The sequence below is a fragment of the Perissodus microlepis genome, chromosome 20 (assembly GCF_051167445.1).
Source record: "Perissodus microlepis isolate ML-2025 ecotype Zambia chromosome 20, ASM5116744v1, whole genome shotgun sequence".
Lineage (NCBI taxonomy): Eukaryota > Metazoa > Chordata > Actinopteri > Cichliformes > Cichlidae > Perissodus > Perissodus microlepis.
This window is the reverse complement of record NC_140480.1, coordinates 31,445,615-31,473,241: the sequence shown is the minus strand read 5'-3', so window position 1 is coordinate 31,473,241 and position 27,627 is coordinate 31,445,615. Positions and strand designations below refer to the sequence as shown.

Below are 27,627 nucleotides of genomic sequence, written 5' to 3'. Positions count from 1 at the left end.
TCAAACAATCATTTGGTCTTCCAAAAGAAATTTCAATTTTATCAAGCTTCTCCTCCCTGCAGGGTATTTCTCCTATTGTGGAAGACTCTGGCTTCAAAACATGGTCAAATAATGGGCTTCAAAAACTTTGTCATGTTGTGAGGAATGGGCACCTGAGTTCATTTGAACAGTTGAGAGGTCAGTTTCAGCTTCCTTCCTCTGACTTTTTTTAGATTTCTGCAGCTAAGAAGTTTTTTGACAAAACATAAAGAATTGAGGAAATATTTCTAAAAATATGTCAAAGTAATTCCTCCCCAAAATTGATCAGCAATTTTTATAACGCATTTACAAGTTTCAATACAAGTGCAACTTTGAATATTAAGGCAAGGTGGGAAGCTGAGACTGACACTCAAATCAAACAATATGTGGATTGATAAAGTAAGAGAGATTTACCAGATGGAGGAAATAACATATGCTCTGCGGATTCAGAGAGAATTGTTCACTGAGCGTTGGCGACCCATACATGCTTTACTGTTTCAATAATTTAGCATAGGTTTTGTTTGTTTTGTTCATTTATGGCTACTAAGATTGTGACATCTTATTTAAAATTACATGAAGCTTTGTTGTGTGTGTGTGTGTGTGTGTGTGTGTGTGTTTGTTTTGTTTTGCTTCCTAGTATTGTTTTGTGTTTCCTTATTGCAGTTTTTATTTCAATCTGTATTTCTGCATTGCTGCTCCTGTAACTGTCCTGCTTGTGAACATTGACAAGTACAAGTTGCAATGTTGTAAATTATAATAAAAACTGAGTTTAAAAAAAAACATTACCTATTCATATAAGTTAAAATGTACCCCCCAAAAAAGATATGCAGATGGTTCATCATCTCAATGTTTTTATTCCATTAAAACACAGAATAAAGTGCAACACAACAGCTTCAAGCAAGATTTCAAGTAATGAACCTGTTTTATAACTTCTAAACTAACAACTTTAAAAGTTGTTTCAATAATGTTGGACAATAACACATCCCTTTTTTTCAAGATGGGCTTTGAGATCAGTGTAATCAAAGCAGAACTGGAAGACATCAAATGTGAAAATCAGTCTTTATATGATCAGCTGGAAAAGATGAGGAAGCAAATGGAACAGAGAAGCAAAAGAGGAGTTTCTCCTAATGCAGACAACACTTTCAAAGGCCACTTACTCTATTTTAAAAGCCAAAAGCACATACAGAAACTCTGCAAGGTTGTTTCTGTGCATGTATGTTATCAAATATCTGGATAGGTAGAACAGAACACTAACACCAACATTCTATAGTTTCTGTGCTTGCTGTCAGAAGAAATATTACAGCTCCATCAAGCTATGTCTGGACAAAAGATTCTCTTGGAACAAGAGGGGAAATGTGTGTGCATTGCATAAGCTTATTTTTGAGGCCATGGACCTTTTTCAGTAGCTTCACTCCGTCAAGTTCCAAAACAAGTTTTTGAAAAGTGCCAAATGTGTTCTTCAGCTCCTTCGGATATTCGAGTTGAGGGCATATATCAGTCCCATCAGCAGTACACATGCCTTTGTTCAGCTTCCACATCCTTCCATCACTTGGTTTCCCTCAATCACAATGAACACATGTGATGGATCCTCCTCAGCCATGATGTTGTGGATCACGATCACCTTCATCATATTGTCTGAGTAATCCTCACATTCCTACGTGTTTAAAAGAAAGAAAAAAAACGGGACAGGCAAAAAAAATAAAATAAAAAAATAAAGCAAAAAAAGCATACACATGTTTTATTTTATTTAAGATACTTTTTCAATATATTTCAGTTTATCTGAAGAGGGGAGTGGACAGAAGATGAATGGAGAAGGGGAGGAGAGGGGATAGGAGAGGACAGGAGAGAAGAACATTAGGATCCCTTGAGTTAATAAGTAATCTGTTATCAATATGACATACAGTGGCTTGCAAAAGTATTTGTGGCCTTTTCCACATTTTGTCAGATTACAGACACAAACATGAATCTATTTTATTGGAATTCCACGTGAAAGACCAACACAAAGTGGTGTACACGTGAGAAGTGGAACGAAAATCATTATGATTCCAAACATTTTTTACAAATAAATATCTGAAAAGTGGGGTGTGCGTAATTATTCAGCCCTCTGAGTCAATACTTTGTAGAACCACCTTTTGCTGCAATTACAACTGCCAGTCTTTTAGGGTCTGTCTCTACCAGCTTTGCACATCTACGGACTGAAATCTTTGCCCATTCTTCTTTGCAAAACAGCTCCAGCTCAGTCAGATTAGATGGACAGCGTTTGTGAACAACAGTTTTCAGATCTTGCCACAGATTCTCGATTGGATTTAGATCTGGACTTTGACTGGGCCATTCTAACACATGGATATGTTTTGTTTTAAACCATTCCATTGTTGCCCTGGCTTTATGTTTAGGGTCGTTGTCCTGCTGGAAGGTGAACCTCCGCCCCAGTCTCAAGTCTTTTGCAGACTCCAAGAGGTTTTCTTCCAAGATTGCCCTGTATTTGGCTCCATCCATCTTCCCATCAACTCTGACCAGCTTCCCTGTCCCTGCTGAAGAGAAGCACCCCCAGAGCATGATGCTGCCACCACCATATTTGACAGTGGGGATGGTGTGTTCAGAGTGATGTGCGGTGTTAGTTTTCCGCCACACATAGCGTTTTGCTTTGTGACCAAAAAGTTCCATTTTGGTCTCATCTGACCAGAGCACCTTCTTCCACATGTTTGCTGTGTCCCCCACATGGCTTGTGGCAAACTGCAAACAGGACTTCTTATGGTTTTCTGTTAACAATGGCTTTCTTCTTGCCACTCTTCCATAAAGGCCAACTTTGTTCAGTGCACGACTAATAGTTGTCCTATGTCACCATGGGCCTCTTGGCTGCATTTCTGATCAGCGCTCTCCTTGTTCGGCCTGTGAGTTTAGGAGGACGGCCTTGTCTTGGTAGGTTTACAGTTGTGCCATACTCCTTCCATTTCTGAATGATCGCTTGAACAGTGCTCCGTGGGATGTTCTAGGCTTGGGAAATCTTTTTGTAGCCTCAGCCTGCTTTAAATTTCTCAATAACTTTATCTCTGACCTGTCTGGTGTATTCTTTGGACTTCATGGTGTTGCTGCTCCCAATTTTCTCTTAGACAACCTCGAGGCCGTCACAGAGCAGCTGTATTTGTACTGACATTAGATTACACGCAGGTGCACTCTATTTAGTCATTAGCACTCATCAAGTAATGTCTATGGGCAACTGACTGCACTCAGACCAAAGGGGGCTGAATAATTACGCACATCCCACTTTTCAGTTATTTATTTGTAAAAACATGTTTGGAATCATGTATGATTTTCGTTCCACTTCTCACGTGTGCACCACTTTGTGTTGGTCTTTCACGTGGAATTCCAATAAAATTGATTCATGTTTGTGGCTGTACTGTGGCAAAATGTGGAAAAGTTCAAGGGGGCCGAATACTTTTGCAAGCCACCGTACCTGGCAGTCATGAAAAAGATCATCTTCTACAAAGAACTAGGTTTAATACACACCACCCCCCGAAGGGGCCCGAGCAAGCCCCAGGCTCCAGGCCCTGACAAGCAGCCACCAGGAGTGAGCCGGTGTGTACCTGGACGCCCATCCCCAGACGCAAAGAACCAACACACCGATGTCTGGGGGTGTCTGCCACTGGCAGGGGGAGTGGTGGGGGAGATAGTCCTCCATAACTTGGAGGGCCTGAGATTTCCCTAGAGAGGTGGCGTCTGATACCCGACCTGACATATAGACACAAACAAACAGGCACACACAGATACAAACATCCATTCCCACCCTCATGCTCTCATATGCAATTACTCAGCACTCACCCAACGTGGAGACAGACATAAAGAGACACTGTACACACAATCACACTCCCCAAGCATACTCTATACCCCAGGTCTGGGGTAGACTGCCCCAACTCTGCAGCAGCAGGGAGGCCCCACATTCCAGACCCCGATCGGACGGCCAACTCCTCCTCCCAGCCCCCCTGCTCCAACAGGCAACAGAGAACGGGGGGGTGTGAAGACTCCATAAAGTTTTAGCATGAATGTCTCCACCAAACTGTGGTGATGTGTCTGAACTCTTCAATGATCTAAGAAGTAAGGGGACAAAAAAAATGAAATTCTAAATGACAGACCAGATCTCATAGTTATAACATGAATGTTTTTTGGTGGGGAGGAAAAATTATCAGACATACTCACCTGAGCCTCAGTGAATAATGCTGGCCACCTTTCTTTTAACTCAACCACAGAGGGGCAGAGGCTGACCACTTCAACTCTTCGGATAGAGAACGTTTTATTCATTTTATCTGCAATTATCTTTGCATTGTTTTTCTTGTTATTTCATAAATTAATTCAAGCCTCTCTTTCTCCAGTGTCTCTTGGGTTTCTCCAGTAGGATGCGGAGGGAGATAATTAACCTCTGATGGCACTGCATCAGCTGGATGCTTTCTTTTTAAGGCGTTAATTTCAATTTCTGGGTAAGAAAATTTTCAAGATCTTAGCTTGGCATCGTAATTGTGCATCTTGTTTTTCATGCGCTGCTGCCAGCCATATAAGCTGGCAAATGATCCTAGCTCCTTAAGACACGGAAACTTTGAAACCAAGGCTTCTGTCAGGGGGCGGAGAAAGAGCGGACTCGGCAGCGGAGCTCCTTGCAGGTAAACAGTGTGGTTTATTTACAAAGTGGTGAAAACAGTGAACAGCTGATCCAGGTACAATGAAAGGTGAGTGGGTGGTTTTCACCTCTTCTTTTCATCCGTGCCCAAGTAGAGAATAAACACCCCGTCTTCTCCAATAACCCTCGTCCCAGGTGGTGATTAGCCCTCGAAATTCCTCTCCTCTCTCCTCGCGGTCCCTGGTGACAAACAAACAGAGCACAACGATGACGAGGCAGTTCCTGAAGGAGAGGCTTAATTCACACATCAGCAGCTACACTACCGAGCTTTGCTAATACTCCAGCGCTGACTGAAGGTCGATTGCTCTGTTAAATAGTCCAGCTAAGATGGCGGATGATTAGCAGCAGGTGCGAAGGCTTCAGTACAGGGACGCTCCCAGGAGCGTGCACTCCCAACGGACGTAAACAAACACAGAGAGAGGGGAGAGGGAGTGAGAACACAACATCACGGGCAGGCCGACCGGTGAGGACCGTCGGACCTTGACAGCTTCAGCCACTGAGAGGATCTGCTGATTGGTTGGGTAAGCAGTGTACGAAAAAAAATTTTACTTTTGCAAGGTCTTGCATTATTGCTGATTTAACACTGGCATCCATGAAAGGTCTTCCAGTGTCGTGATATGAGTTGTTTGCCTCAGCGAGGATTAGTTGTATGTTTCGGGAATACTTCGGTACTTGAAATGGCACTGGCCATGCAGCAGGGCAACATGAATCAGGGAGAATGATGGTGTCACTGGAACTTGCCGATGTGCAGTCGGACACCTGTGAGGATGCATCATGATCGGCAGGGCAAATGTCCGTTTCAGTAGTACTTGCAGGATGGGTGCTCACTGAAGTCGAAGAGCTCAATGTAGACAATGGTCCTGATTCACATACTGGTTGTAAGTCAAGGGTGATTATTGGCTCTTTAAGGATCACTTTAACAGTGGCCTTGTCATACAAGTCAGCAGTTGAGATGACACTGAAAAACTGATGTCAAAGTCTTTGTCTTGGTAATTATGGAAACAAGATCTTCCACTGTATTAGGAATTCCTGTTGGAAGTGTCAACTTTTGAATGCTGTGTTCTTCTAAAATGACTCTTAACTGGACTGCCATTGTTGTTTGGTTTGTGTTTCCTCAGCTGTAGAGACAGAGAAAGAAAAGAAATTGAGACAGGTTATTAATATTTGATAATAATTGATAAGCTTACTTGCATATATTTTCTTCATTATTCTTCTGCCAGAGAAATAAAAGCAGAGATTTAGTTCAGTAGAATTTTGAATAAATAATTTTTGATTGTCATTTTAAGAAGAGGTAGATAATGGAAGAAGAATAGAGGAGAGTTAAGTATGCATCACATGTTTTCATTTTCTTTTTCAATGTTATATGTATTGTGCCTGTTAAATAAACATTACAATAAACAAATAAGACAGGATGCCTGCCCATATAGTTGTTGGTAAAATAATAGTTTTTTTCAGTAATTTCAATAAGTGCACAAACATTTGATATAACAGAAATAATCAACCCATTACACTTACTCTGATGTGCAAATGAAGTGCTTAAGGGACACCATACAGCCATCTGCTGTATTGTATGCAGCCATGGGGTATGTTTCTTTCAGTTCAGAATGTTTAAGGATTTCTGTCTCTCCTGTGGGCACTACTTTGAAACTCCTCAGGTGTTCACAGTACCAGCCTCTAAGCAACTTCAGAACAAAGACAGGAGTTCTGTGCACAATGATTATTTGATGGATTTCTGCAAAGTCAGGTAGGCATCCTGTTGAGCCAAACGGCAGCATCATTCCTTGCAAAGAACTTCCTTGCAAAGGACTCCTTAATGCTGTCTTTTAGAACATTGACTGCCACTTGAGTCTTCTGGGACACTGACAGATTCTAAATATCTGTAACGGTGTTCTGAGATCTTACTTTGCATGTATCCTATTGTGTGATCTGTGTGGAGAGGAGCCATGACAAGCTCAACAACATCTTTCAGGGTCATCAAAACCTCCCAAGCAGGCTCATCTTCTGGTACTTTACTACCAATCATGATTGGTATCATTCTCAACAAACACCAGTTTTCGTGTGCGTTACCTCCTACACTTTTTTGTGCTGTGAAATTTGGGGCAATGGGTTGTGGACAGTTTGTTTTGTCACTCCGTTTGTAAGGAAAGCAATGGATGGAATGGTTGAGTTGCTCAAGAGATATGTATTTCTTCCTGATTAACACATCAAGGCAGAGTGATATTTCCACAGGTACAATCCCTTCAAGCAAATCATGCAAAGCGTCTGGGGGATAACCTGATGCATGAAAATGACCGAGTCTGTCTAAGTTTGGACACTGTCTTTTAACTCCACAGTGGTGAGCTTCTGCAGGATCAGACAGTGCTGCTTTGACATGCATGGCATAGTTGGACCTAGTCCATACAGGAAACAGTCCTTCTCCTACTTCATGCTCCTGGATCTGTGACCTTTCTCCAATGCAAAAGCAACAGAAATGTGAAGCTGAAAAGCTTTCAACAAACCCGCCTATTGAGTGAGCGCCAAGATTGTCAACGACTACAGCAAGTACAGTGCCCTTGACCACTTTGCCCAGACTTGAAACAAAAATACCATTATCTTCAAAGGACTTCAAATCTTTGAGCAGTGGGTCCAAAACTTTTGCATAGCCAAACTGGTTGACATCATTTGCCTTGAATAAAATGGTTAAGTAAATGGAAGTCAGTGTAGATCTCAATGTGGCAGGTATGTCTGCAAACACCTAATACACAGCTGAGACTTTATGCTTCTTGCGGGATGTTCCCAGAGGGTTGCATATCTCAAAGTCATCTATATAAAGGATGAGTGGGAGTTTAAGTTTGTCTTTACATAAACACCTGTTTTCTCTTAGTAAAGATCCATCATTAAATGATTTGTATTCAGAAGAGACATCGGATGGCTTTTGTTTTGTAATATTGTGTTTTGAATGGGTCTGTTGTTCACAAGTTGAGATAATGATGGGAGGATTAGTATATACTGAAATGTTTTATTATCTGTACTATCAAGTATATAATCAACAGGTTCAGTCAATGAGAGATGCTCCTTTCTAAATTCTTCTCTCCTGAATTGACTGCTTAAAGGCCCTTCCACTCTTAAAGCAGCATAGACGGGGCTTAGCCGGCAAAGGTCTTTGACCAGTTCTGAAATCACTGAGTCTTCCAATGTACAGCCATGTTTTCTCAAAGTGTTCAGAATTATCTCTTTAATGACAGGACCAGATGCAGATGCTGTAAAGAAATGAAGTTCTCTACTAGTTCATCAATGCATGAAATGGAGACATTGAAAATGCTCTCCATTTTCAGGAGGAGTAGCCCCACTTTCTTAGTAATAATTTTGTTTAAGTCCTCGTCCTCCTCAAGGACTAAGCCACATTCGTTTTCATCGTCAACAATATCATATTCTTCGTCCGGGTTCTTTTGGTATTGATGAAGAACATTAGTCTTGAAATCTTCCATGGAATGTGGGTTGTCTTTTGTTGGAATGTTGTATATTTGTTAACCTTATAATCACAATCCTCAAAAACACATGGCACAGTTTCAAACTTTTTTAGATGGCTACCAAGATGTTCAAAAAACGGCCTCTCATTGTCAAAAGAGCATGAATTACAGACAATGCATGTGAACGAAAGGCTGGGATGACTGTGAATGATGCCTTGACAAATGCAAGTGCAAGGGCAATCTGCATGAAGGCAGGGTATGGAGTGGACTCGACCAAAATGCCCATGTATTATCCTGATGTTTCAGCAGGTCTAATCTTTTTGTGGTTGTGAAGTTGCACAACTTGCATTTCCAGTTCATTTTCCCATAACTGAGGACTTTGGTTAAGATTAACCACATTTTTAAGGTCAATGTGATTTATTTCATTTGGAAACATGCATACCTGTAAAGGATACGCCGGGGGTGGGGACATGGGTGGGTGTGTCAGCCCTAGAACTGGTAACAGAGTCATCTATCAGTGAGTCTCTGCTTGTAAAGGACACACGTGAGGACCTGAAAAAGAAGGCAAATAGTGAGTGTCCACATACACAGATTCTTCCTGCAACAAAAATAAGAAAATACATTACACAAAAGAAATTATCAGACATGTACCTGGGAAAACAAATATATAAGGGATAATGTCTAGTTTAGAGGTTGTTATCTTCATGTTAACCTCATGAACAACCTCATAAACAAGAGTTATGCTTTACAGGGCTCAGACTCGCGGTGCCACAGACACAAGAGCTGTGACACCGGGTCCAAGGTTCTGATCATGCAGGTTTAGTTTTAAACCCTGCTGTGGAATCGAGCCTCCACTCCCCCTGTGAGAACTAACAAGTTACAAGTTATTTATCTAACCTCAGAATTTCTCTGTTCTCTCTTTAATGAAGGTAGAAATTAAACATAAGGTGAATATTCTTATGCAGTTTTTCTTCGCTCCTCTTATCTGAGCAGTCTGTCTGTCTGTTATACTTAACAAGGGTCTGTTATGCAGAAATAACAGATTGTGTACTTACCTCACTAAAATAAAGGCATTGCAATTGCACAGATTAATATTCATGGTTCATGGAATTAGCTTCATAGATCATATTCATAGATGTAATATGCTTCATAGAACATGCCGTATTTCCCCAAATTATATCCCAGGCATATAATATGCAAAATTAATTTGGACCCCAGGTGTTTAAAAGAACCAGGTGGCTATATGTGGCCTGCCGAATAATTGGGAAGTTCGATTATGAAAACAATTATTAAGCACTGACGTTCTAACACTATCCAATATAATATAAAATCAATTCAAAAATCTTTTTACTTGATCCCACAATTCCAAAAAAAAAACTTAGGTGCAGCAACAGTGGGTGTTTTCACACATACTAGTGGGATACAGTAGTACTTTGTTTTATTTTTTAACATCTGCCATTTCAATATTTTAGAAAAAGTTAGCATTGACTAGTTTTTAAACTTAAAACAAGCAGCCCCAAGGAACCATTTCTTGATGGTTCTTTGGGGCACCTTTAAAGGTTCTTCAATGTACCACTGAAAGAAATGGTTCTTCAAAGAACCATTGTTTGAAAGATTCTTTGTGGCACTAAAAAACGTTCTTCTATGGCATCAGTCTAAAAGAACCACTTTTGGTTCCAGTTGGCACCTTTATTTTTCTGAGTGTGTGTGTGTCTTTTTAAGTAGTTTTAAACCTTCTGAACCAGAAAAAGTAACGTAAAAGTTAAATAAAAGAAGAACATTTTTAACCATTAACAATCAAACTGGACAAAGCAAGCCTCACCAGACAGCTACAGTCGAAATCGGATGTACAAGATGGCGTTAGGCTCTGCAAGGACATTCGATTTCTAAGTTTGCAATGATTGGAATGATGTATTTGAATGCATCTTAATGATGTATTGTATAGGGAAAAATGTACAGTTACCGCTGCTCCCGCCCTGCGTTACAGTCCGGGGGGGCAGCAGCTATCTCCTGCTCTGACATCAGCTCGGGGTGACTGCTGCGTGAGAACTACCTGCTGCCTGTAAGTGTTTTTGCACGGGCAAGCTGCCCACGGCAGCACCCCCTGCTTTTTGACAGTAAGAGCGATACGTGCTTTCACGCAACAAAGTCGTCATAAGTCTCCAATAACACCAGAAAAAGTCGCCAGATTTGTCGCTAGTCGCTTTTTGGAAAAAAAAGTCGCTAACGGAGTCTGAAAACTCGCTAAAGTGGCAACACTGGTTCCCTGGATTAATCTGATGGGAGTTGCACGTTTCACAAGGTACTGAATTAAGTTATTTTTTGCTCTTTGAGTGAAGAACTTCCAGTTTGGAGATCTTATTGGATTTTATGTTTCTCGAGCGTCAATACAGGCCTGCAACGTAGGGTGTATTTCTGCCGGCTTAAGGTTTAGTTTTGGACAGTAATTCTTTCTGTAACTAATGGTTTACGCTGTATGTGGAAATTCCTGGTATAGCTGGTAAATTGCTGTGTGTTTTGTTTGGGTTTGCCTGAATATTGAAACCTGCCATTTTATTATTTTAGTGTTTTAATTTTTGGGGTAAATTAAAGAAGAGTTACCATGGTCTACTTTACATTGTGTATGGCATGATTTACTGCACTGTTAGACACTGGTGTTCATTTTAGCGTATAGTGCTACTTTTAAGAGGTAAGCTTCATTGATTCCAAATGATAGAAATTAATTTAAGAATATAGTACGAAAGTACACTGTGAAAAGAACCCAGAGTCAACTTATTTAAGAGTATTGTGTAAATAAGGGCTACATGAAGTTAAAATTTTCAATGTAGAAAAACGTTTTCTTCCCACGCAGAGCGTACAGCGGACGCTCATGTTTTTGTCACTCTTTATGGACTGAAAATTAAAGTAATGTGATTACGTCCTCACTTTAAACGCTGCATGGTCGTACGCTCTCCTGCACTCCATATTATCCATTGTTGATCAACACACGTCTGTTGCTGCCACGGGTATTGCACGTGCTCACGTCATTGTCATGAGACACTCTCACAAACAAAATCAGGATGGTTTAATAAAGCAGTAATGCAGCGTGCTTACGGGAAAGTAACAGTAATCTTATTACTTTTTTGCAATAGTAATCTCTTACATCACTCGTTACTTGAAAAAAGTAATCAGATTACAGTAATGCGTTACTTGTAACGCTTTACTGCCCACCTCTGGTCATCAGGCTACTCAATACCCACAATACACTCTAAGTACTCACATGCTGAACCTTGGTCCTTGTGCAATATATACCTTAAATGTAGATTAGATCATGGTCTCTGTGGCATTTAAATCAATCCTACATTTAAAGAGACTAAAGAGTTGTCATACAGGATTATCTGGGAAAACAAACTACCAGTGAGATGTTGTAAAAAGCTGATGACACAGTTGTCAGTAACAGAAGTTGAGTTTTGAAGTGATCGAAGTATATAGAGAGCATATATGCGTAAAAGGGAACTGTTTGGTTTTACAAGTATCTAGAGAAATTTTGTTTGCCATTTCTCATAAGAAATTTGTCACATTTGAGCCCATTGATCACACTATAGAGGACACATACTGATACGGGTACTATCAGTATCTGTGCCTTGAGGCGACTTTTGTTGTGATTTGGCGCTATATAAATAAAATTGAATTGAATTGAATTATTTCTGGCAATAATAATGATTAACATGAGGGGGGATCCCACTGGTGATGCAGAAGTCTGAAAAACACACAAAAACACACGTATCAAATATAATACACTAGGCCGGGGGTGTCCAGCCCCAGGCCTCAAGGGCCGGCGTTCTGTAGGTTTTACATGTGTATTTGATCCAACACAGCTGATTTAAATGGTTAAATTACCTCCTCAACATGTCTTGAACTTCTCCAGAGGCCTGGTAATGAACTAATCGTTTGATTCGGATGTGTTGACCCAGTGTGAGATCTAAAACCTGCAGGACACTGTCCCTTGAGGCCTGGAGTTGGACACCCCTGCACTAGGCATTAAGGCATTAAACTCTCCTCTTCTTTTATGCACCAGTGAAAAAAGTATTTTATATGAGATGAAATCGTCACTACTGGATTTCAAGCTGACCACAGCAGCCAGGTTCAGAGAAGCGCTGATTTACACAGAAACAGACAAACAATATCATCATTAATGCATTTCTTGTTCCTTTTTTTGTTTTTGCTTTCAGTTTAAACAACTACAGAAAAGTATCTGGCTCTTTGACTACTCAGTACTTTACTTTGAAATGTGTGGTGCGCTCTTTTATTATGATTTTATTTATTTATTTGTTATAACTGAAAACAATGTTGATGAAAGCATTGTGTTGGGGAATATTTAAAAAAAAACAAATGGAAATCTTAAAGGCACTAAAGCCTGCAAGGAACTTAAAGGGACAAAAAAAACAGATGATAATTCTTATAATGATAATGTGATGATAGTTATTATTACCAGTGTTTCAGGAGAGGAAACATTGCCCACTCTGTTGGACAAGAGGAAATGAATAACCTGAATAGACAAACACCAAATGCTAACAAAGTTGAGTTGTGAAAGAATCAAAACTCAAAATAATTTGTAATCTGAGCTCCCATAGATTTCCTTTGTGTACAAAGTTTTCAACAACTGAATTCAACAAAATGTCAGCAGATGTTTTCACAGGTATCTCAGAGTTCCATTTCCTACACTAACAGTATAATATGTATTGTCTTTATACTAGAGAATACAATAAAGATTGAATTGAGTGAATGAATCTAGGCATCATCCGCTCAAATGCAAATTCATCTCTGCTACACTTGATGTAACAAAACACTGACCATGAGCAGCACAGCCACTGTGCACCAGTCCAATACAATCCTGTATGTGAATCCTACTGTGAATTCACCACAGTACTGTAAGCTGACCTCTTTACCCTGCACAAAATTAGCATTTTCATGCAACGCCTTAACCACACAACATTAGTATACTTGGTTTGTTTTTACAATGCAATGTTTCAAAACATGAAAATACATAATTTATCAAAACACATCATATACAGATCCAATATGTGATTAAAAGCGATGATTTCGCATTTAACTAAATCTGCAATTTATCAAGTCTCATTGAGCAGCACTTATCTAAATATAACCTCTCTTCTTCCTCTCCTGCCTTTCTTGCATCTTTATCTCTGACTAAAGTTATCTGGTAATCAGTTATTTCCCCTGTGAAATACAGTAGCTATAACTCTAGCAAGCAACACACTGTGCAACAAATGCACACAAAAAGTTTATGTGTTTGCTGATGTTTGTTGAGCTATGTTGTATTTGAAAATATCCGACAGTTAAAAAAAATATTACTTCCTTTATGCTCACTCTTCTTCTGTTGCTGCATACAGAACTACAGCTGCTACAAGTTATGGAGATCTGCACTCGTTGCAGTGTTGTGCCAAGCCTTCCCACTTTAACCCCCTGAGTATAAAAGCTATTAATGATACCATTTAAGCTAAAATAACAAGTCTGTTTGAAAATGTAAGGAATAGAAAGTACAGAGTTTTCTTAAATATGTAAAGAGTAAAAGGAAAATAAATACTTCACAAAAGATACCTGTTACTGTGGGAACTGATGAAGTTCCCACAGTAACAGAAGTATGTACTTTGTTACTTCCTGCATGTATTCCTTTTTTATCATCGTGTCATATTTTCCCATGGGACCCAGCAGTAGTCAAAGTCATTCTAGAAGCAAGTATTGCAACTTGGCCGCTGCAGGTGCATGAAAAAGAAAAACAGTTTAGACTTTTGAGAAGGTCTGAGTTTGTTCTTACGTTGGATTCCTCTTTTTAAAAGCAGAATTATTATTCATTGAGGTATTGGGTCAGGTATAATTTCTAAATGCTAAAAAATATGTACTTTCAGGAAACGGGGATCAGTTTCTAGAATCAGGTACTTCACATGTGTCAGGTGAAGGCTCAGATCTTTCTGAACCATCTATGGAGGCAACATAAGGCACTAAAAGATCTTTCACAGGTTTTAGTCAGGCAACCTGAATGATACTTTTCAGTTAAAGGAACATTAGAGTCCAGTAGGTTGTACATACTGAACGTGTCTTGAACAACACCAGACTCTCCCATACAGTTCAGTTTCCACCAATCATCACTTAGTCTTCCTCTTTAAAGTCAGTGTGGTAATGCAGTGTTGAAAAATGTGGCTCAGACAAGAAGTGGCCTGATGCTTGACTGCATGTCTGAATTCCATTAACCAGTTCCTTTTTCACCAGAAAAACAACACTAAAGTTCATAGAAAATCCTCTGATTTAGAAGAACTACAGACCTCACTAGTTATAGTTGAAGTTGACTAAGTAAAAAATTTGTCCATCCAATTCCTCAGTCTACAAATGATTTAAACTGATCCAGTTTTAGATCATTTGAAAATGATCCAAAACACACGGCCAAGGCAACAAAGACTGGCCCAATGATTGGATCAAGAACAAGATCTTGGAGTAGCCTAGTCAGTCTCTAGACCTTAATCCCATAGAAAATCTGTGGAGGGAGCTGCAGGTTTGAGTCGCCAAACATCAGCCCCAAAACATTAATGACTTGGAGAGGATCTGCAAAGAGGAGTGGGACAAAATGCCCCCTGAGATGTGTGCAAAACGTGTGGCCAACTACAACACGTCTTGTAGTTGGCCACAGTAGTCTCTGTGATTCCCAACAAAGGTCTTGACACCAAGTACTAAAGCACGTTTTGAACAGGGATCAAATACTTATTTCATTCATGAAAATGCAATTCATAACTTTTTTGAAATACATTTTTTTGTTATGGTTTCATCTCTCACTCTTCAAATAAACCTACCATTGAAATTATAGACTGATCATTTCTTTGTTGGTGAGCAAACTTACAAAATCAGCAAAGGTTCAAATAATTTTTTTCCTGACTACCTGAGAAGGCAGATGAGCGAATACTTCTGATAATATAGTGTGCTTGCGGAGGTATGGAAATGCCTAGGAGAGAGGGCAATGGACTTGTTGACCAGACTGTCACTCTTCAGCATTTTTTAAACAGAGTGCCAGATGAGTGGTGGATTTTCTAAACAGAGTTCCGGAGGAATGGTGTCCTAACAAATGGAACCAGTTGTCACCATTGCTGATGATGTCCAAAGCTGTATGAGTTGTAGCATGAAGCTGATGTGGTAAAAGTCTTGACATCCAGCCTTGCCAAAAAGGTGTTGAAAATGATCAGTGCAAAAACAGAGCTTTTTCCTATTTGCTAGAAAGCAGATCATCTTTATTTTTGTGTAATAAAGACAAGATAGACAAATATTTCCAATCACGACTATCAAAGTGATCAAGCACACACTTTACATGAAACTGCAAAAACACCCACAAAAAACTTAACCAGTAATAGCTTAGTTCTCCAGATATTCTTGACATGTTGGCTTTAATATTGTGCTCTTAGAAGTGAATACTTGAGACACAGCATGCCCAAAATGGAAGCAGAGCATTAGCATTAACGATGAACTAGTTAGCTCATTGTTTAGTTACAGGATACAACACCATTATCAAAAATGTCCTTGGTTGTTCGAAGTGAACTCACCACCAATGGGATAAGTACGATTACAGATGTTTAACCTCACAAAAAAGATGGTTCACAAAATTCACAAAGCACTCAATATCCTCTCTCATGTTCTCCAACAACAACAGGGCCGAGTCTAGGCCACAGATTTCTTCGTCTGTCTGTGCTGTCTTTCTTTTTTGAAGCAAGTTGATGAACGTTCAGACACTAATCCAAACGTTAATACAGTGAGCTGAAAGACATTAAAGGCTAAGTGGACTAAAATAAAGTACATAAAAAGCATTCTTTACTAATATAAAACAGATTAGTGCAGATTTGAGAGAACAGGCATTGGGTGTTTGCGGCGGTGTGGGGTTGGTACGTGCCATGGGTCACATTTCAGTGTTTAATACTGAAGTGAAATATCGTTTTATTCTATTCCATTAGATGTGCTAAAATCTGCATTTTCAAACTTAAATTAATTGCTCACAGGTTTATAACTTCAGAGTTAATTTGCATTCTTAATGTTTATTAACAATGTATTAATGTATTTTTTGTATTGTATTGTTATCAAACTGCATGCTTGAGGGAATATTTCAAACTGAACGCAAGCACAAAACATCAAATCCATTAAACAAGTACCAAAGGGTAATGATTAGTATAGTAAAAAAAAATCCAATAACACTGAGAACTGAGAAATTGACAGAATTAAACAATTATTTATTCACTGAAGAAGATGATGAAGCACAAGGTGTGACAGATTTTCAAAGCGAGGCTCTGATGGGATAATGCTTTTGCTCTTCTTCACTTGCAAGCCAGAAACTTCTCACTTCTCTTAATGATGAGGTCCTCCCTTCATTACACGTTTACACGGCTCCCCTCTGCTTTAAGCTGTGTTTCCACTAACATACTGTACTGTAATTTTTATTGTCAGGCTTTTTGTTTAAATTTTGTCTAATAACGTATATTTTGGTTGTCAAAGCTGGACATTTAAGGTTTATTAAAACAAAATTCTTAATATATTGACTGGCAGTACTGCAGTTTTTTCAGTTCAAATAGAACATTACCATCTCTTTTTCTGCCTGTCCCATTTGGTTTTTTAGCCGTCAGAATTGATGTCTGAAAGCCAACAAAGATATTCTACGGATTTACTTTGCCAAGTGGCAAACGGCCTTGCCGTTTTGTTCCATTTGATTGACCTTTGTTGTTATTATTTATTTTATTTTATATTCAGTTGTTACAGACGGGACAGACATGGCTGGGGGATAGGAAAGGGAGAAAGAAAGATGAAGTAACAGAAAAACAGAGGGGAAGGGGGACAGTGAGAAAGGACACATAAAAAGAAATCTCCCGGATCACCTGTTGAGAAAAAAAAAAAGAACAACAAAGTGAGAACAAGCAAAAAAGGAGAGCAACATAATAAACATAGCACCATCACATTAATGTAGCTAACAGTAAATTACAGTAAAAACTAAATATTGAATGTTGTTGTGCAGCACGCAGGACCGACAGTGCATTGAGGTAGCAGCCAAGAAAGGTGTAAGCTGTGTCCCAAAACGTAGGCTGCATCCTTCGGAGGCCGCATTTGAAGGCCAATTACGTCACAGCCACGCGACGAAGGCTGTCCCAATTCGTCGACTCCTTAAAATGCGGCCGACAAATGCATTCTTCATTTCCCCGAATTTGAAGGATGGGTCAGGTGTGTCCTTCGTGGCACACCATATCCCAGAATTTATAGCGCGGCCCAGCCAATTCCAGTTTCCAAGAACGGTGGCCGCTGCCAAGTTTTAATATCACTCTTATTAATCTTTCTGGGTCACAAAATAAACTTTTAATATATTTTCAAGCGAGAAAGTAGCTGTGTAAACTTCAAATATCTGCTTGATTTATCAAGACATCACATATTTGCAAAAGTGCTCCGACATTTTCGGAGATGTCTGTTACCCACCCGCTCGATAGCTAGCCGGGGTGTTCAATGGTCACTCGAGCCAGCGAGAGCAGCGGACTCCCGGCTTCATCGTTTTCAGACCCCCGCTGTCTTTTGCTACTCAGGTTAAACATGATATATAAGTCACTCGGATATCTTAAAAATGTAATTGTTTGGCTTTTTTCTGTGTTTTATTTGTTCCGGAGTAAATCAGTTTTGCTGAGATCAAAGTTATTAGATTAGATTAGATTAAAAAAAAAAGTTCCATTTATTGTTTGTCTTTTGCACTGAATGGAACTGGAACCTCATTGTCTCGTCTTTCTATATACTGTTCTGCATATAGCAGAGATGACAATAAAGTTGGACTTTGACTATTAGATGGCACATACCACTGCAGCACAGCACCTATAACACCTTAACAATTGTTCTAATAGAATATTATGGTGAACAGTTTCGAAAGCTGCACTTAAGATCTAGCAGGACATGCACAGAGATGAGTCCACTGTCAGAGGCCACAGAAAGAACTTCACTAAAGCTGTTTGTGTACTGTGATGAGCTTTGAAATCTGACTGAAACTCTTCAAATAAGCCATTCTTCTACAGATGATCTGTTAGCTGTTTGACTAATACAATTCTCTGAGCTGGACAGAGCCATAGAAGTTCCTTAACCCATCCTGCTGATGGAGGAACAGGATGAGCAATGTCAGAGCCTTAAAAAATTAACTCCAACAGCCACTGGTGTGAATGTCTCTAATTAAACAATCAGAAATGGACTTCACGAGGGTGGTCTGAGGGTCCAGTGTCCTCTCGTGGGCCCTGTGTTCTGTGGAACCTGATTAGCATTTACAGTACTTGGAACGTCCATTAGTAACCTCCTGTGCTTTCTAACTATGAGAGCAGGTTCACCCTGGTCACATGTGACAAATGTAAAAGGATCTGAAGAAGGAATGGACATGTACCTGTAACATCATTCGAAATGACCTGTTTGGTGGTGGGTCAGTGATGGTCTGAGGAGGCCTATCCATGGAGGAAAGCACATAACACCACCCTGTCTGCCATTAGATATCAGGATGCTTTGGTCCACATCTGGGAGGACATTCTATAGGACAGCGGTCTCCAACCTTTTTTGCGCCACGGACCGGTTTATGCCGAAAATATTTTCATGGACCGGCCTTTAAGGTGTCGCGGATAAATACAACAAAATAAAACTAGTACCGGTACCGAAAAAAAGAAAATTTATTCATAACACACGTGAAAAGACCCAGGAAAACAGAGTTAACGATAAAAACGATAACAAAATAACGCTGAAAACCGATAAAAACCCTGAAAACTATACATTTCACACCTGAGCCTCAACTCTCGCGGCCCGGTACCAAACGACTCACGGACCGGTACCGGTCCGAGGCCCGGGGGTTGGGGACCGCTGCTATAGGACATCATTCATTGTCTCATTAAAAGCATGCCCTGACATACAGTTATGCATACGAGCCGATGGGGGCCATAAAAACTGCTACAATTTGTAATGCTGCAAAGAAATTTCAGCAGAATGGACTAACCTGCCAAATATTTTTTTTTATATATTCATTCAGTTTTGCTTTTTATTTCTGGGTTTCATTTCCATGAAATGGTGTGGCAACATTTTATTCCTAACACATTTCCCAATCCACAACAGTATAGATATTCAGCATTTTTTTTTCCCGTTGAGCTCTGGTGTGTGTATGTTCCAGTAAAGAACTACATTTCAGGAAATGAAAGAATTATGACTAGAAAAGAAAATGATACTTTGGCAGGTTGTGGTTTGCAGCTCAGCTGCAGGACAGAGGTGGAGCAGTGGGTTCCGGGTTTGGTGTCAGGGGAGTCTGACCCTGATCTGATGACTTAACTGTGTATGGCATGTAGCAGAGGCAGGCAGCTGAAAAGCTGCTGCAACTGTCAATAAAATATCAATAAAAAAAACAAACATTATAAAAAATACAATTAAATACAAAATGATAATCATAAGTTACAATCATTTACGTAAATCACATATTTACTAGATTAAATCATGTTAAAGTCCTAGAATATAATGTATGTTTTTCTGATAGGTCCCTGATAATTCAGTACTTCTATCTATTACTTACTATACTTTGACCTATTATGGATTTTACTTAAAAAGACATATTCATATATGTAGTTCTAGACCTTTCTTTCCCCTTATTCTTCTCTAAAAAATAAAAATCCTTCTTCAACAGATGTGCCATTCATGCCATTCATTCTGTGTTGTTGTTGTTGGTGAAGGTGTTGGTGGTAGTGATGTTGGTGTTGTTTATATTGTTGGTGGTGTTGCTGTTGTTGCTGGTGGTGTTGTCATGGTAATTTTTGTTGTGGAGGCCGATGAGAAAAATGTAAAAGTTGGCAAAGGTCGCACGGTGGATTTCAGTTTTGAACTCACTGAAGCTGCGAAGAATGACAGTCAGAGTCATAACACTACTACTAATAGTCATAACAATACTGTTCAAATCTGCATGTGACAAACAATTTGAGGTTTTGTGGTGTTTTGCTAAGAATGAAAGTTTTTTTTTTCTGTCTAAACCTAACAGGTAATCTACTTAAAAGATTGTCAGTGAGAAGCAAAGATTTCTTCACAGATTTATAGACATGAATACAATTCTTAACCTTTTAGAGTTCTGCTCAACCAATTGGTAGAGTACATTTTCAGGCCCTATATGTAACTGAGGCTTTCACTGAAATTGTTTTAATGACTTACTGTTCAGTGTAATCATTTACCGTCATTCCTTACTGTGAAGCACTTTGGTGTACCCCCTGGTTTTAAACGTGCTGTATAAATTGTATTGTATTGTATTGCATTGTATTGTATCTACAACCATTTATATGGTTACAAAAATCTACCACAAATTCCAATTCAGAATTCTTTCAGTGCCGTGTCTCTTTCTGCTATCAGGACCTAACATGGCAGTGATTGTTGGAAATCACAGTCTGTCATTCACCAGTACAACATAGCCCGCCTCTGCAAACCAGCCCAACTAGCACATGTTGCACAATAAACTCTGAACATCATGACATTATTATCTTTTAATTTGTTTTCAAAGACATTTCTCAGTTTGAAAGAAACCTTAATATAAAGCATGTGTGGTCAAGTTGAAAAGAATCTAAATTAATTCAGAGCAATACATTAAATTGCCAGAGCATCAAATGTCACTTGCTGAGCTTTTGTTACCTTTGACGATCTCTCATCTTCCCACCTGTGTGTCTTTTTTCTGATATATTTTGCCTTTAAGAGTAAAGTTATTACTTTTTTTGGACCTTTAGCTAGCACAAAGATGGTCTATGGTCCAAACCACACAGAAAGAAGTTGTGTGTGGTGTTTGTTAACCTATTGGAAACATTGCATTTGAAATCACCTGGCATATCAAAAAAAGTTAGTGAGCACCCTCTTGTGGTGCCATGCACACAAATAAATCATGATGACATTTGTTTCTTACTAAGTTTCTTCTGCCTGGAAGCATCTGGGTGCCTGCAGCTCAGGATGTAGAGCAATAATCAAATATCTAATAATTGGGAGTTTGGTGGTTCAATTCCCAGCTTCTTCAGTCATGCTGACTACATGCTGAAGTATCTTTGGGCAAGTTACTGAGCCTTAAGTTGCTCCTGATGCAGTCAGTGGAGTGTGAATGTTACATAGAGCACTAAGATGCAGACAAATGTGTTTTTAGTTACTTTTAGAATAAAACAAATTTTATTTCCTTTGTTGTTGACTTGATTTAGTTACATATTTTTTTATTTGGTCCTTCCTATAACTCCATAGATAAATTATAAGTTTATAATACAAGTTTATAAGTTCATTTCCTTTCCTTTGATTTTATTCAATTTTTTGAACATCATAGTCCCAAATAATAATTATATTACTATATTTTACATTAGCTGGTTCATTCGTGAGCAGTTATCACAACAACTTAACCATTTTAACTCATATTTTTCCTTTTAGCTTTATTCCTTAGTATATCTTTCCTATCCATCTCATTCATCATGTCATTAGAGTTGTTTTAAAGCATGCATGAGCTAGCACACACAGACAATATGTAATTTAGATTTGATATCTCTGTGACTGTAGCGTAGGTTTCGTTCCGGTCCCTGGATTGATGCTGTGGTACGTCAAATCTTCATTTGTGAACACGGCAGAGCACTTCGCGTAGAGTGCACCTAAGAAAAGAATACATATTTAAGAAGAAATGGTAGAATACATGAAACGCAGATCGGTAATGATAAGGCAAAGCAAAAGATGATGACATGGATCAGTCATTACACAACTGGATTCATTTCATTCCACTGGCTCCTCAACAATTGCAAAAACAGTCCAATTACTGCTCTGATCAAAAGATAGCATTTATGAAAAAAAAATTGTTATGATTAGCTGTACCTAATAAACTGGATCCAGAGTGTGTGTACATTACCAGCAAATATGAGTATCATAATTACCTGGGTGACAGAGATCCATCAGAAAAGCATAGCAACTAACAGAAAAGGGAAAGTTAACTTGGTATCACTCTACTGTGTTTATATAGAAAGGTTTGAATAGCTTGATTCTTTATATATATATATATATCAGTATCAACATGTATCAACATATATGCTTAGTCCTGAACCGTCCAACATATTATTGACATAAAATCTGAACAATCTTTGAAATCCTTAATCCCATAAATTAAAAATAGTTTTTTTTTATATAAATTTGAATCCAAATTTATTGTAAAATACAAATTTAAAAGACTTTTCCCTCTCCAATACACTTTTCTCCTCTACAGGCAGCTCCACAATTCTTTCATAGGGGCAGCCATATGGGGGCCACCAAATACAGAATTTCCAGTTGTATTATGCTGTTGTCAAATACAGGTAACTTGAAAAATATGGCAAAAATGAGAGAAAGAAAAGAATTATATAATAATAATGGATTGCATTTATATAGCACTTTTCAGGACCCCTCAAAGCACTTTACAATTCCACTATTCATTCACTCTCACATTCATATACTGGTGAAGGTAAGCTACAGTTGTAGCCACAGCTGCCCTGGGGCAGACTGACAGAGGCGAGGCTGCCATATCGCGCCATCGGCCCCTCTGGCCATCACCAGCAGGCGGTAGGTGAAGTGTCTTGCCCAAGGACACAATGACCGAGACTGTCTGAGCAGGGGCTCGAACCGGCAACCTTCCGATTACAAGACGGACTGCCAACTCTTGAGCCACGATCGCTGTCAACTTAATTTCCTGCTATTAAAGTCGATATCACTGAAAATGGGTAAATATGAAAACCAAATAAGATTTTGAAATCTATAATAATTTGCTTTAAATAACGATTTAATGTTTCAACTCATTGTAGGGTGTTTTTGTCTCTCCTGTGCTCATTTAACTTATTACCATCACAGGACAGTTTTGGCAGGAAGGCCAGCAAATTTTGAGGTGGTGGCCGGTGCCACCTTGGTGCACCCTGTTTACAGTTAAAGAAGAAACTTTTATAGCTTTAACCGTCAACAGTTTATTGGGAAAAATTATTTCACAACTTTCATCTTTGTGTCTGAGAACTGAAAAATTACTATTCCCATTTTTACCTGATTCACTATAAAGAACTGAACTGAAAGATCACGCCACTTACACTGTTTTAAGTTCTAAGTGGTGATGCTTTAGTCATCTGAGCTTTCAACTCCATCTGGCTGGGGACATGTGGCAGTGGTGTAAACTGAAGACATTTCCACAGGAGGTGGAAATGTCTCCTCTCTGATCTCTTCATACAGCTGGTTGTCCTGAAGGAGGAGAAGAAACCACCTGACTGATACAAACTAAGCAATAATGAAAGTCATGTCTCATACTTCCTAAAACTTACATCTATGATGCTGGAGTACACATTTTCTACTGGAGGTCCTGAAAACATAAAGTTCAGAAAATAAACATCTTGCATGAGGAAACCTTGCAGTAAGTAGAACCTGAGGAAGCAAACTCTGTAAAATATGAGGAACTAAATCTGAAGAACTAAAATAAGTTCAGGTCAGTGACATAAATATCTAAATGACTAGTAACTATTAACTATATAGTAACTACAAGTAATTACTGCTGTAACCAGTCACTGTTCTTAGTTATAAATGAACATCTGGTGCTTTGGTTACATACAGGGAAGAATACATTGAACTTTAAAGGTACATTTGGTGTGACTGATAAGCACCACCTGATTTAATTGATGCAAAACAGTCTATGTAACATCTGTGCAGATGTATATGTGTGTGTGTGTGTGTGTGTGTGTGTGTGTGTGTGTTATGGAAGACAAGTTTGACTTCTGTGTACACAATTAAAAAGAAAATTATAGCTTCATAGATGAATAGTATCTTTTTAAAAAGTGTTCTTTAAAGTCTTACACTAAACACTTGGTACATACAAATCTGTCCCACTGAAAGTTATTTTTGTAAACAGTCTCCATAAAGTATATTTCTAGATTTTACTGCAAAAACTAGGTTTTAGGTTGAGGATAGTCTCTAAAACAGGATAATGCATCAATAAAGTCCTTTAAAAATATTACAAAATGCTTTAAAATTCATTTTTTGTACGCTCACTTATGGGTTTAGTGGCTCTCCTCTTGCAGAAAATCAGCAAAGCTGCTGATAAGAAGGCGATCAGGACAATTACAACCAGACCCGTGTATAGCAGCAGATCTACATGAGTTGAACAGAACAGACTTAGTTTATTTAGTTTAAATACAGCATGTGGCCATGAGCCAGTTCATTTAGCCACAGTGTTATGTGAATTCATGTGCTTGCATGTTCACAGTAAGCAGGTATTTTCCTTATTCATTCAGCACCAACACATACAACAGCTCATTAGGTAGAGAAGTGTTCACTTAATATTACTTAAAGCATAGTTGCTCCTACATGTCCACCTTAAGATGAAAACTATAAAGATATGATTTTTTTGGTTTTAGGCATGATTATCTACTGCTGTGCTTCCTCATTTTAATTAAAGTATTCATTAATACCTACAGTTCAAATGAGGCTTTTTGCGTGCTATAACTGCTGTACTCACAATTGTAAAAATAGAAAGATTAGAAGATTAGAAGTACTGCACTTTTTCTACTTGTATGTTATTTCAATTTAATGTATTCTTACTTCTAACACAATTATTCCTTTGTGGGTATGTGACACATTCTAATAAACTCATGCATAATTTAAATAGACCCATCTACATACATGCAAATATAAATGTACCTGAACTTGCAGGTTGGGTGGGAAAGTGTTGGAAAGCTTCAGTGGAGGATGATGTAGCAGTGGAGTTTGAACTCTCTGGTGTCATCTTCATTGTTGGTGTGGAGGCTGATGGGACAAATATTTATGTTGAAAAAGGTTTCAGAATTAAATTTAGCGTTGAAACACTTGAAGCTATCAATAATGAATAATGCAGCTAGTTAACTGACAGGTTCACTGGAGGTTCATTAGTATTCTTTTAGTGAAACAAGTACAAGAAAGTAATAGTTTGGGCTTCACAGCAGAACTGATAAAACTGCATTTTTACAGTTGATATAATATACAAAGGTTATTTGAATAAGGTGTCAGTAAGTATTTGGACAGGTATGAACAAACATTTTCATGACATTCAGTAGAAACTCACCTTCTTTGACAGAAATCTGAAATTCATAGTTTGAATCAAAAAAATCTACACCCATTCTGCCCAAAGAGCACCTGTACACTCCCGAGTCAGACGCTTCCAGCTTTGTGATGCTCGCATACATAATTGTCTTAGTTCCTAGAAATCTTCCTTCTTTATATTCAATGCTGTATCTGCCTCGTTGAGCTGTGTCCTCTGTTGTTTCAATGAGAATTTTTCCTTGTTCACATTTTTCCTTACAGAAGAGCCTCAAGCTTCCAGACAAAGAAAATGAACAGCCAACTGTGATGTTTCCTCCCTCCCTTTCTGCATGGATGGGAATTTCTGGAGTAGCAAGATCAGCGTTTCCATCCTGAAGTGCTTCTGAAAATGCAAACAATCAGTAATTACTACATGCCCAAAATAATTTAAAACACCTTTATAAATTAAATTGAAGACCAAAAATTATTTAAGCAGATCGAACATTTTCAGTTTCAGTTAAATTCACTACATTTTTATTGATTTTGAATTTGCAAACACAACTCCATGATTCTTCCTGACATCAACACAAACCATCGGCTGATGAAAACTCAGAACCTTACTTAAAAAAAGCTTGAAAGCCGGACTTTTTTGTGTTTCTGATTAAATTTTCTTTTGCTTTCTTTGCATGTAAAATGGAGGTTGTGGATTTGTTGTTTAACATCTGAAGATTTCCGTTAACACATTCATGTTGTGCTTTTTAAAACAATGGAAACAACTCTAAGATTATTTTTTTAATATCCTGTGTATTTGCTAAAAGTAAGTCTGACGCAACACCAGTCTGCACTTCTAACTCTTTATACCAGAAAAGGCAACGAAAAATTTAAAAAAAAAGAAAAACATTTGGGTAATTCAACAAAGATGAAACTATGATTAGAAGGCCAATGTCTAATGAGAGATCTATTGTGAAACTAAAAATATATCTATAAAAAAATATTTTTGTGCTAAGAACTTATTTTCTCCATACATTTATATTTTTAAGCATTTAAATTGTGTTGTTGGTGAGCTATGTGTGGAAGTGACCTTTTCCCAACTCTTAACCACGTGTTTAACCACAGAAACCAATAACTTGTAAGCGAGAGGTGACAATAATGAGCAAAACAGAATACACCATTTAAACTGTTCAGCAAGTTGCAAAATGAATTCGTTAACACCACATAGAAATAAAATAAAAATAAAAGTGATAAAACAAGTTAAATAAGAAAATTTACTCACGAATGAAGATGAAACAGACCAAACTGTGACACAGTTTCATATCGAGGCTGTGATGAGTAACTGCTTCCTCTCTTCCTTCTTTACTTACAAAAAAGGAACATTCCACTTCCTGTTTTGCAAGAATGATTTAGTCCAATTTTATGAACAGGTTTCATTAACTACAGACAAAAATTAAATCCTTTGTTTTGAATGTAAAACAAACCAGAACTAGTGTAAGTAAAAGTGCATTTCAGTGCATGATTCAGCTGTTGCAATGTTTGTTCTGTCATTGCTCCTCATTGGTTTTGTTTCAGTCCTGATTTTAGCTGATATTTGTGCAAAATTGTGAGGTTAACCACAAACAGTGATGTTGTCTTTTGTAACAAAACCATGATAATTTACTACTCACACTGGGTTTTTACCGCTCAGAAATTTGACACCGGAAGAAACCTTAAGTTGAATCTAAAGGTTAACTATGTTGGCACATTAGAAAAAGTGTGTGTAGGTTTGGTGGCAGAGAAAGTCAACGAGGTTACACACAGATGAACAAGGAAGGAGAGGTGGCAGTTTAAACTGTCACATGAGAGATGACCTACAATACTGAGACACAGAGACTAGAATGATTTCAGAGTCTGCCAAGTTGTCCAGGTGAAGTTTAAGATGAGCATGTGCAGTTTCTAATGTCTCTAAACTAGGAACCATCTTAACAACTTCCCCAAACACTATTCAGCTGAATTACAGTCAAAATCTTGTCTTGTGTGTTCTTTTGCAAGAACATGAGATTGTACGCTGTGCTTAACACTCGCAGGTAAGTACTCATGACTGCATGCGCCTTTGTTCTGCTAGGAGATCTTACCTGTCATGAGCAAACCAGTCTTCCATACTTGCCTGTTTTTTTTTTAGCATGCTTTTCTTTTTGTACTTTCACTTCGTGTTGGACCAAGTCCCGTGTTCCTGCACACTGCACAAAAACATATATTAGTGTCACACATTGTGAATACCCACAGTGGCATTGAAGTCAAGCACTTGTGGTTGCAACATGCCTTAGGTTGTCCCAAGGTTGTGCAGGTGGATCTTACCTGTGATGGTTTCACCAGCTTCCATACTTGCCTCTGAATGAAAGGTATTTGAGTTCTCATCATGCACCTCCTCACTGCCAGTCAGAGCCAGCC

The 27,627-nt window shown here is 38.6% G+C and overlaps 1 protein-coding gene across 1 annotated transcript; it reads right to left on the bottom strand.

Annotated features, from left to right (window-relative positions):
- Positions 1 to 21,367: 21,367 nt before the first annotated feature.
- LOC146364930 (uncharacterized) lies at positions 21,368 to 26,531 on the bottom strand. Its single transcript, XM_084916411.1, has 7 exons — positions 26,477 to 26,531; positions 25,247 to 25,606; positions 24,847 to 24,951; positions 24,199 to 24,297; positions 23,478 to 23,515; positions 23,250 to 23,397; positions 21,368 to 21,803 (listed from the first exon to the last, which is right to left on the bottom strand). The coding sequence occupies exons 1-6, from the start codon at positions 26,514 to 26,516 to the stop codon at positions 23,278 to 23,280; spliced, it is 762 nt and encodes a 253-aa protein (XP_084772537.1). The 5' UTR covers positions 26,517 to 26,531; the 3' UTR covers positions 21,368 to 21,803; positions 23,250 to 23,277.
- Between the last annotated feature and the right edge of the window lie 1,096 nt (positions 26,532 to 27,627).

What these genes read in the sequence shown, in the direction of transcription:
- LOC146364930 (XM_084916411.1), bottom strand. Translation starts at nt 26,516, where the DNA reads ATGAAACTGTGTCACAGTTTGGTCTGTTTCATCTTCATTC. An exon ending in TCAGATTTCTGTCAAAGAAG is followed by an intron (nt 24,952 to 25,246) that starts GTGAGTTTCTAC and finishes TTGTCCCATCAG; the next exon opens with CCTCCACACCAACAATGAAG. An exon ending in TGTACTCCAGCATCATAGAT is followed by an intron (nt 23,398 to 23,477) that starts GTAAGTTTTAGG and finishes CTCCTCCTTCAG; the next exon opens with GACAACCAGCTGTATGAAGA.